This window comes from Ostrea edulis, chromosome 7 (assembly GCF_947568905.1).
Source record: "Ostrea edulis chromosome 7, xbOstEdul1.1, whole genome shotgun sequence".
Taxonomy (NCBI): domain Eukaryota; kingdom Metazoa; phylum Mollusca; class Bivalvia; order Ostreida; family Ostreidae; genus Ostrea; species Ostrea edulis.
The window spans coordinates 84,488,424-84,500,357 of record NC_079170.1 but is presented as its reverse complement, the minus strand read 5'-3'; the positions used below and the strand labels follow the sequence as shown (position 1 = coordinate 84,500,357).

The 11,934-nt window shown below is 33.6% G+C and overlaps 1 protein-coding gene across 1 annotated transcript; it reads left to right on the top strand.

The window, feature by feature from the left end:
- The first annotated feature begins 1,418 nt into the window (after nt 1–1,418).
- LOC130047519 (steroid 17-alpha-hydroxylase/17,20 lyase-like) lies at nt 1,419–9,977 on the top strand. The gene is made up of 10 exons (XM_056142792.1): nt 1,419–1,591; nt 2,536–2,613; nt 4,795–4,893; nt 5,008–5,101; nt 5,459–5,614; nt 6,220–6,389; nt 6,574–6,702; nt 8,608–8,712; nt 8,822–8,953; nt 9,235–9,977. The coding sequence occupies exons 1-10, from the start codon at nt 1,453–1,455 to the stop codon at nt 9,591–9,593; spliced, it is 1,461 nt and encodes a 486-aa protein (XP_055998767.1). The 5' UTR covers nt 1,419–1,452; the 3' UTR covers nt 9,594–9,977.
- The last annotated feature ends 1,957 nt before the right edge of the window (nt 9,978–11,934 follow it).

Sequence of the window (11,934 nt, the reverse complement as noted above, 5' to 3'; positions counted from 1 at the left end):
GTAATGTTCATTTCACTATTTGAGTCGAATGCTTTTGAGATAGCATACAATGCACATTACAGATCAAACAGCCCTCGTATCTTCTCAAGAACCACTGACCCAGAGAAGTTGAGATTTACACGAAAGCTTGCTAACATAGAGTAAATGGAAGTTTGTTCAAATCATGGTCCTTTGGGTAGGATGGGGCCACAATAGTTTTATATGCTGGTATATAAGAAAACTCTTAAAATATCTCTTGAACTACATGTATGTAAGATAAGGTTTCATATTTTGTATATAAATTCTTTACTGCGAGACTTTTTATGTGATGCAATAGTGTGTCATCTTGACCTGGAAGTTTGACTTACTTTCATTGACAATTTGACGTATTCAACGTTTCCTGAAATATTTAAGGTAGATCTTTCATACAGATATATGGTATATATGCTTCACATGGCAAGGCCTTTCATTTCACATCCTGGGTGTTGATTTTGTGAACTTCAACTCGAAGTTTGGCCTAATTTTATGAAAATATAATCTATTGAATATACTAATGTCTGGAACTAGTTCGATATAGATTTTTATAGCACAATGCTGTTTTATTTTTTGACCTTTGATTTTGGCCTACTTTTAAAAAACCCTGACCTATTCAATATCTCCTGAACTAGTTCAGTTAGGGTTTTCATATTTTGTAAATAAATTCTTTATAGCAAAACCTTGTTGTTCCGTGAACTTTGACCTTGTGACCTTGACTTTCGAATTGGACCTACTTTTTAAAAATCGTACCTATTCAAAAACATCTCCTGAACTTTTAAAGGTAGATCTTTCAGATTTTGTATATATATTTCTGTTGGCAAGACCTTTCATTTTATACTAAAACTTTTGACCTTGTGACCTTATAGTTTAGCATGCTTGTAAAAAACTGCTACCTGTTAAATATCAGAACTATCTAAGATAGGGCTTTCATTTATTGTATATAGCTTCTATTTGTCAAATCCTTGTGATACAATGCCTTTGATTTGATGACCCTGACCTACTTGTCAAAAACCTGACCTATTTAAGGTAGAGCTATCATATTTTGTATATATATTTCTTATGGGAAGATCTTTCATGAACTATAACCTTGTGACCTTGGTCTTTACCAGAACAGCAAGGTCATTTCTGTCATATTGGTGCGTTTAGGAATATCCTACAGTGCATTCATTTTCAGTTATGTAGGGAGTCTTTGGGACTAGGTTGGGGTCACAAGATGGGGTCAAATTTTTTTCGGAAACCAAGATTGATAACAAAACCCTTTTAATAATGACTTGCTGAACAACGTCCAAGGTGACTCGGTTGAGCGATGTGGTCCATGGGCCTCTTATTTATGTTTTGATTTGTTTTAAAGTACTTTACGTCATCTGATTGCACATCAAAATATTCGTTTTCTTCATTTCAGAAAGAGATACAATTTAGGGACAACGTGAAACAACCATGATCAACGTATCTATAAACACACAGACCGTTTTGGCGGGGGTTAATATAGGTCTCGTGGTGTATTACGTCATCAAACGAATGCGATATCGTCTGCCACCAGGACCACGATGCATACCTGTAATCGGGAATTATTCAGGTCACTTAAAAATATTTGTAGATAGCTGTGAGAGAACTTCTCGTAATCTGTTAGACTTGACAAAAATCTTCTGTGACAAAAGCCCTAGAAGAATTTTTTTTATAGGAAATGAGAAATTCCTATGGGATATTTTGAAATTCAAAGAAATATTACCTGTATTTTCTCTAGGAATTTGTATAATCTATTTGCAGAATTCCAAAGTCCGATAGAAAATGTATTTTTTCGAAAAGGATTTTTGTCGGATGAATTTTTCACATAATTATGATGCAACACTGTAAATTTTACCAAGAATTTGCAAGTTTGGATTTGGATGATATCATTAAACGTGTTCATTAATACAAAGGAACTCCTCTTTGTCCAGAATGAATTTTAGCAAAGCATGACAATGGCGTTTTATTGTTTGTCATCACTACGTTTAACCCTGTAATTTTATCAAATTTTATTTAGAAAAACCAATCATTTTTATACAGACAATTCAAACAAAATCCGTTACTTATACAAATGAAACTTTTAAGCCAGAATTTGAAATCTCTCTAAAATGCATTTAAAGATTGTAATCCACAATATGAATCGTTTCGATTTTCAGAAAAAAATGTGATAAAATATTTTAGCATACAACTGTTGTACGTGCCTAAATTCGAGTGGAATTAATGTTGTATGAGAGTTAGAACTGCCATTTTTACAAGAAGGTAGAGGGAAGAGACTCTAGAGGGGAAATAAACAGCATGTATAAAATAGAAAGAATGACATTTCGTCCTCCTCTAAAAGCCTACATGTATACTAGTAGATTTATATTTACATGTACATTCAACTACCCCCCCCCCTCCCCCACATTTTTTATGCAATAATAATGGGAGTTTACTTTTCCCAGTAAGAAACCTTTAGATCAAATAAAATGTAATTGAGAAAATTGTATGAAATTATCACCTTCGTTTTCTTTTCAGTTTATACCACGCTTGAAATCCATAAGAAAGCAGTGGAACTCTCCAAGAAGTATGGTCCAGTATTAAGTCTGTCTTTTGGTTAGTTTGGGTTTATTTCCTGAAGTACATTGTTTAATAAATTGAGAATTTTTGTTGATCTTAGCGAACAGTTTGACGATCTTTGCTGCATGATGCCATCAGTGGACAAGTTAAGTTGTATTTTATGTAATTGCATCAAGGTGAAGCTACACTGACGACACATCCGCTATTCGACGGAAGTGCGATACAGGAGCTCTGGTTTTATTAGCCTCCTACCGACGAATTTTAAGGGGGCTTTGGTTTGTGCTCCGTCTGTCTGTCTGTCTCTCCGTCAGTTTTGCAAATCAGTTTTCCGGAATTGTTTTTGATGTACTCGCAGATATTCATTTGATATTTGGTACATTGCTTTTCCATAACAAGTTACACATCGAGTTCGAAATTCGCCTCAGTCCGTTGATTTTTTTTACTATGTTATGGCCCTTGGACTTTGAAAAATAGTATGAATTGTCAGTTTTCCTAACTTTTTGTTGTTATGCTTACAGATATTCATTTGATATTCAGTACATCATGATGATTGCTTTGCCATAACAAGTTACAGTTACAGATCGATTTTAAAATTTTCCCGGTCTAGTCTTTGTACCTTAATAGTTATTGATTTCCAACCTTTCGTATCCTCGTTTTCCAATTTTCCCTTTTACCATAGTCTCATAATGAACTTCGAATATTGTTGCGTTCCAATAATGTTTGCCTCCGGTAAGGAACCATTTATTCTTACAATGCTTGTTGTTCCTAATTTGATACAAGAACAAGAAAAACAGTTAGAATAATCTGCGTTTGTTTTCTAATCTGAATATTGCTCATTACCACTCGTAGATTAAACAGCAAATGTTATCGGTGATAATACACTGAAAGAACATTTTTAAGTAAGTTCAAAATGTGAATAAAACTAGTGTTTCTAATTAATCGAACACACTCATCTATCGCAGAATATGTAGGACATTGGCGTGAAATTAATGACACCTTCTTTAATTGTTTTGACTGAGATTGATCACTGTTCATTATCTTCACCTTGTATTTGATTTGATGATTTCCTATAACATTATAGGACTTAATCTATAAACATATCTATGGCATGTCACTATATTCGATCTTATTCATTTCTATTTCATAATTTTTCATTTGTATTGTATGATTCACATATATATTGTGTATTTTTTTATTTATTAATTTTTTTCTTACATTTTATTGTATAGTTTTCCATTTGCATCCTATATGTTCCAGTTGTATTGTATGTTTTGTCAGTTGTATTGTACATTTTCCATTTGAATTGTATATTTTGTCATTTGTGTAGCACAGTTTCCATTTGTTTTGTAGAACTTCTCATCTGTAATGTATAATTTCCTGTTAATACATTTTGTTCATACTTATAATTATGTACACTGTAATACAAATAGAAAATGCACAGTACAAATTATATTTATTTGCAATAGAAAAAAATATGCTATGGAAATGGAAAGATCAAATTTTGCAACCATTTTTTAAATTTGTAATATTATATTTTTCGTTCGTGTTGTATCTTTTTTCCATATTTATAATTATACAATACAAATAGAAAATGTGGAATACCTATGATTTTTATTTATACTACATGCGGAAAGTTTTACGATACAAATGGAAAAAATCAAATGTTTGTATCTCGAATTGACTACATCGTCATGTATTTTTTCCCACAACTATACTTGTTAACCTGCAAGTGTAATGTAAGTTAACTAGAAACAGGAAATTCAATATAGAACAAAACATTCGATAAAGAAATATTAAGTATCATCAATACCTAAGTGTTCCTTGGATGTACCTTTTTGACTGTGGGTGCTAACATCATGATATGTCTTTATACAGATTGTAAATTCAATGCCGACAATTGCAGATATCCAGCTTGTTTTCAACATTGATAGATGTAGTCAATCTGTTATTTCAGTTCTTGTGTAACTTTATTTGACATTTTGAAATTGAGGATAGGAAATGATGTTTGAGAGAGAGAGAGAGAGAGAGAGAGAGAGAGATTAATTTCACAAGTACATCTTTAACTTTTCAAAATATAGTAATTTTATTTGTAATTTTGAAATAGAGGAGATAAGAAGTGATGACACGTACATATAGATAGATAGATAGAGAGAGGCGTTTTAATGTTTGATTGCTTTCACTCCTAAACCTTTAACATTTCTAAAAATCAAAATATAGGTCCCCAAACATGGATCATTTTAAACAATATTGATGTGGTACTGGAAGCAATGGTGAAAAGGAAGGCGGACTTTGCTGGAAGACCGAAATTTGCATCTGGTAAATGAATGTGTTACATCGTGTTTTTAAAAAAAATAATTATACAAAATTCAATGTATGAGAATAAAAACAACCCGCTTCGTTTACTGTGACACATATTAATTGATAATTCAGGTGATATGTTTACGGAGGGCGGGAAGGACATTGCCTTTAGTACTTACTCACCAACTTGGAAATTGCACAGGAAAATAGCAGGCAAAGCACTAAGGTACTGTAACATAGCAATAGTAACGGGGTGTTCTGAAGAAGAAACACTTTTACAAACAATCTGCTGAAATCATTTGATGTGGAACATCGTACGAAATTAAGTAATTTATGTTAAAAGTAAGGAAAGAAAAGACAAATAGAATTTGTTATTTAATTCAGGTACTTCTAACATGTTACTGATGAAAAACAACCGAACTGTACTTGTAAGACAATTGTCTGAAATACTAAATAAATATCAAATGTGTATCTACTAATATCATATTATATTGGATGGTAAATGTACAAAATTATATAGATGTGTGGGAAACGTGAAACATTTTGGACAAGCATATGTTAAGTAGTTTTACTGATGTTTTAGGCATTACTTACAAGGGAATCTACTTGAAAACATGATACAAGACAACATGAACAAATTTCTGGATAAAATGGCGGAGGAGAAAGAGCCGTTCTGTGCAAAAGATTATATCAATCTGATGGTTTTCCATCAACTCTACACCATTTGTTTTGGTGAGAAGTAAGTGCAGATTTCTTTTTAGCTGCTTATTCATGATATGGTAGGCTTTGAAAGAGAAATGATTAAAAGTGCTTTTAATACTGTAGATTTCTTATTTTACTGGAGTACTTCTTATCGCAAAATGGCTCATGGACGTCGAATCGCGAGATAATGAATTCGCGAGTGCTCTGTTGATCAAATGTTTTTACATGTATTTTAGCAATAAAAAATAAAAACAAGAAATATTTTTTCGCGAGTGATGTTTCTCGCGAAATTACGCGATAATAAATTCCTCATATATTTAAGAATGTACAGTACATTGTATTGGTGTGTCCAGGGGTCCGTGTCTGCCCAACTCTATATTTTGTATTGCTTATAGGAGTTATGAGATTTATCACTGTTCGTTATCTTCAACTTGCATTGTACTGCATAGTGTCGTTCGACAACATGAGAAATCACGTGTTGCACTGCATTTATCTATCATCGAAGAATATAACATACATTGCACTTAATGCAACAGTATTGTACTTCTGAAACCATCTATAATCTTTTATGACTCATTAATTTAAATTTCACATATATTCTCTTTTAAATGAATTGTATATCAATGATTTATCCCTTTCTAGGCGAGCAGTGGATGACCCAGAAGTGAAAGGACTTCTGAAATTAGATGAAAACTTGCTCAACGATTTGGGAAGCGGTGTGCTAGAGGATGCGTTTCCATACTTCAAGGATATATTTCCAACAGCAATACTCCGAGCCAAATTCAAAGAACACATGGACACTTTCGAACCAGGTGAGCATTTTTCAAATATTTGAAGTCATCTTTCAAAGAAATTATTTCTAGAAGACGAAAGTCACATTTAGTCATAGTCATCTAGGGGGGAAATAGACAGATGTTTCGTTTAAAAGAACTTTTATATGTTAGCTGTTATTCAATATAAGTGGAGTGGACTGTAGCTGTTATCCATATTTTGTAGGTATAAACAGGGACTTCACCGACAGTTTACTCATCGCTAGACAGGAAGTAGAAAATGAGGGGGATGAAGCGGCCCTGGAGAAATTGGACTACACACACTTAGTTCAGACCATATCGGACATATCTTTCGGTATGAAACTCGTTTCTTTTCATGGTAATTCCGACGTATTCTTTATCATAAATACATATAGAAATCACTTTCATGTAAAAAAAAAAATTAAAATTGATATCATCCAGCTGGATAGCTACCACTGATGGAATAGTTTTTCATGACATTTTACTAACGTCTGGTGTGTAAGGTGTGTTTGCGCAGGAATATAATGATATGGATGATAAATGAGTAAATGTTTCCGGGCGGCATAGTTAAAGAGTGAGACACTTCATAACTTTAAAATGGGGGAATGAGAAATATCTTTGTATCCTACTTTCTTTGTAGTGTCATAGGTAAAAGGGAGATACTCCCCGACTTTGAAATGGGGGAATGAGAATCGTCTTATTGCCCTACTTTCCTTGTAAAAATAGAAATATGAATTTTATCACTATGTAATGATAAAGAAGAACCCACAGTCACCTGTCTCTAGTACGGAAGTCCATTTAGGACCTATCAAAATATTTTTTTGAATTTGAAATAACGAATTCCAAAATTTGTTAGTACAGGTTTTATTTGTTATTTCAAACTTTTAAATTCGTTATAAGGGATTAAAAAAAATTTATAACAAATTTGTTGAATTTGTTATAACAAATTCAAAATTTATATTAACGAATTAAATTTGAAAACACGAATTACAGAAATGGTTATATCAAATTATAAAAACTATATAAAATCGTTGATATCAAATTAGTAATTAGTAAAAAAAAAAAAAAAAAAAAAAAAAAAAAAAAGTCGTGATAATGAATTGCAGAATTAATAAGAATATATTAGATAATTTGAAATTATAGAGTTTTCAAGTCATTAAATCGGATTTTGATTCATTAAAACATATTAATACAATTTGATAGAACGAGGAGTTAATAAAATGTAGTAGGAGGAGGATGTCGCACGACCAGGCACCTGATCCCACCTTTGGTATATTCAGGGGTCCATGTTTGTCAAACTCTTAATTTTGTATTCTTTATAGGAGTTATGAGATTGATCACTGTTCATTATCTTCACCCTTTCATCAGTACAAGTTTTGTGATAATTCTTATAACGAATTATGCATTTTGATATAACGAATTTTGGTATTCTTTATTCCAAATTGAATTCGTTATTTCAAATTTTGAAATTACGAAGTTTACAAATTCGTTAAAACGAATCTTATCCGATATGATGAATTTTAATGTTTGAAATAACGAATTAGAATTGAAATAACGAATTCTGAATTCGTTATTTCAAATTAGAAATATGTTTTTGATAGGTCCTATATGGACTTTCGTATTCTAGGCCATGCTTAGCCAGTTTGAAATTTTCGTTATTTTCGGGTTTGTTTTGAGTTGCATAGATCTTATTCCTCCGGTTGAAATAGGATGTGTATATTTTTCAACACTGGAAAATCCATTAAGCCATATCCTTGAACAGAACAGGGTGTTATTTAATTAAGATAATCAGGACTAATGATCACTGCTTTTGATATATAAGATCCTACTCTAATTTTATGTCTCCATTTTAATTATTACAGCCGAATTATCGAATTTTGGTTTTCATAAGAATGAGTTACATTCCATGTATTGTATATAAATTACTAACTGTAAAAATTCAAGAAATCATGATGCATAGGTAAATTAGAGTAATTCAAGTAATTAAAATGTATAGTTAAAGTCATGTAATTATTATAAATAGTTAAGTAGATATGGTAGATAATTTTTAAAGTAAAATGACTATGCTGTATAGCCAGAATCAAGATAAAAATGATGAACTGAGGTTGTTTTCAAAAGTTCGGTATTTGGTGTCCGTTATTTATAAAGAAGCCTCTTCAAATCGAATGGATTATTTGGTGTTTTTCTTTTCGACTTGATTTACAACATTATGTATATTGTACGAATATCATATGTGTAGCTGGAGTGGACACCACCAGAATGACCATGGACTGGTTTATATACTTCATGACCAAGCATCCGGAAATCCAGTCCAAATACCAGGAAGAAATTGACAGAGTTGTTGGTGAGAATGAAAATGTTTACTTTTAGATAGCGTGTTGTGTTTTGATGTACTGCGTGAATCTTGGTCACTAACGCATTCAGCTATACATTTGTACACGAATCTTTATTAGGTTCTGGTATTCCGTCGATGAAGAACAGGAACGATTTCGATCTTACAGAGGCGTGTCTATTCGAGACTATGCGAATGGGGAATGTCGCGGGACTAGGTGTCCCGCACATGACTATCTGTGATTCTCAAGTTGGTGAGTGGTATTTTAGTAAAACGTCTCGAAACCTCTGTTATAAAGTGTTTTGATGGATGTGCTGTATATGTATCTTTCCTTGTCCGATTTTTTTTAAACATTTAGAGAAAGGAAATGATTCAGGATCACTTTTATAGGCAACCAAACAAAAACGTACAAATAAATTTCAATGAAATATAACGTATTATATATGTATAGATTATTTATCTTTTAAAGATGGTGTAATCAAGATTAAGTAACTTGTTCATCGATATTCATTATTCTGATTGTATCTTAAATAGGTGGATACGACATTCCTAAAGGCACTACCGTTATGATAAACCACTGGGCACTTCATCACGACCCCAAGTATTGGAAAGATCATGAGACTTTCGATCCCTATCGATACCTTGATGAAAATGGCAAAATGAAACCAACAAGACCTGATAGCTGGCTTCCCTTTTCAGCAGGCCGCCGAGTTTGTTTGGGCGAAACTGTCGCCAAACCGGAATTGTTGTTGATGTGTGCAAATATTTTGCAGCGATTTGAAATCCGACTTCCGGATGGCGTCAAAGCAAACCCCGAGTACAAGATGATGGGATTTGGTTTAGAGCTTCCGTCTGAGTACAAGGTTATTGTAAAAGAGAGAGCGAAGAACTGATAGGACGATAATAGCATCCGTCATTGAATATAGTAGGATTAAAAGTCAGTTGTGTTCTATACATAGTAACAACGGACATCAAGCTGTTCAAATATCATGGGATCATTTCTAATCGAAACGTGGATTGATTTTGAGGTTGGGTAGAAACATTGTATTTAATGCTATAGTTAAGTGTTTGTAATACATTCAATTATTATTGACACTAAGGCTCAGTACAGGTATTATTAACCATAGTCACGAGTATATCTGATACATTTAGTACAAAGTTATCACGCATATAAAGGCTATACAGTATTTCTCATAGATAATGGAGTCTTTAAGTATAACAGGATAAACATTTTGTAGAATAATTTTCAATTGGATTAAAAGGATGTTCACCTGGAATGTTTAGTTTTGTCTTAAACGCACACACGCACGCGCACACACACATATCCTATTGGGTTCCGGGTTACAATAGGTCCTCAGTACCTCTTGCGTATCGTAAGAGGCGACTAAAGGGGGCGGTCCTTCGGATGATTCCGTAAAAACTGAGGTACGTGTCACCGCAGGTGTTACACGATAAAGATCCCTCCCAGCTCAAAGGTCGTAAGCACCGAGCATAGGTCTAAATTATGCAACCCTTCACCAGGAATTGTAACGTCTCTATATGAGAGGAAAATTCTCGAGTGGGACGTTAAACAATAGACAATCAATCATTGAAAATAATATCAGACAATTTGAGGCCCGAAGAATGTCTGATATTTTTCTTTCATACAGAACCCTGTGAGGGATACGACGTACCTAAAACATTGCCCTTTAAATTTTCTTTGTTGATTTATCTGAGATAGTCCGCTTTTGGATATCAGTACTGAGAGAATTTGATTTTACAGTCAATATCACACCGCTCACTAATATCAGATGATCAAAGTTAAATCTTAAATCAAACGCACAAAGGAATGCCGTTAAAACAATCTATACTGATATTTACGTAGTTAAAATTATGAGAAACTGGAACTGATGCACAATTTTATGTAATCAATCTTTTGCGCAACCATGAATTAGAGCTACCAATTGATTTATTACGGGGGAGCATGTTCTGTGTCTGATTATAACCAGACCTTCAATCTCGCTTCCCTCTTTTTTTCTCCTTGTCCGCTTGTTGAAGGTCTGGCAACACCGGCCTGTAGGTCACGTCAAATGTTACTTAGTATACATTAACTTCTATTTTAAAGATCCAATCAAATGAAGAGATCTCTATATAAATCAACCAGCGGACATAGAAAAAAAGAGAGCAAGATTGAGGGTCTGGTTTTAATCAGACTGGTTCTGCGTGTGATAATTCATAAATCGATACAAGCTTCCGACATAGGAGTTGATGTTACATGGGTTTGAATAATCCCGTTTAAAGTCACTCTTTCACAATCATTTAGTTGCTATAATGATCTACTTTGTAAATACAACCTGTCAATGGGTCGATTGCTGTCTGGCGTGTTTAATAGCAAGCGTTAGGCCATTTTTACTTATCAATTTTGACTACTGATTACTCTGTTTTTCTAATCAGGATATAAGGCTCACAGTGTGTATGACAGGTCAACAACGGATGCTTACTGCTATTAGGCAGCTGAACCCACCTCTGGTAAATGTTAGGAATTAACTGACATAAACCGAGGAGTTGGTTAGATAGCAAATTAGAGGAAATCTGGAAAACGCGTTACCAGCCCGTTGTTTCACTCGCAATACTCACTAGTAAACTTGATGCCGTGTATCATTTTTCTCACTTCATTGATAAAATTACCGGGAGAGCGAAGAGAACAGAAGGGACAGCGGTCGTTCCAACACTGTCAGAGAAGAAAAGAAGGTAGAATATGATAAGAAACTGAAGAAGTAGTATTTACATCGGAGGGGCAATTGATTGGTGGAGAAGTTCTCGAGAACAAACGAAAGCACAGATGGGCGAAGAAATGGCGTGAATTATTCTCAAACGGTAAAGAAATGGATCTGTCCAAAAGGAAAGTTGTGTATTCTTAATACAAGATTTATTAGCGGCAAACTAACACCTCAACTTTATGACAAACAGATTGCAGCTTCTCCATCGTCAACTTCCCATATTTATGTAGCGATATTCCATTACCACCACCATTTAGTGTTTATATCTCTCAACTGATTAGATGCGCAAGAGCTTGTTCTGTGTATGATCACTTTAAATCGAGGCATGCTACTGACAAATAAATTGATGTTATGGCAGTTTAACAGTCTGAATTAAAGTTGATTGTTATAACGTTATATTTTGCCAATACAACCTGACGTGTTTGATACCGATTGTTAGGCTGTTCATGGCACATTAAGTTTGACTACAGATTAC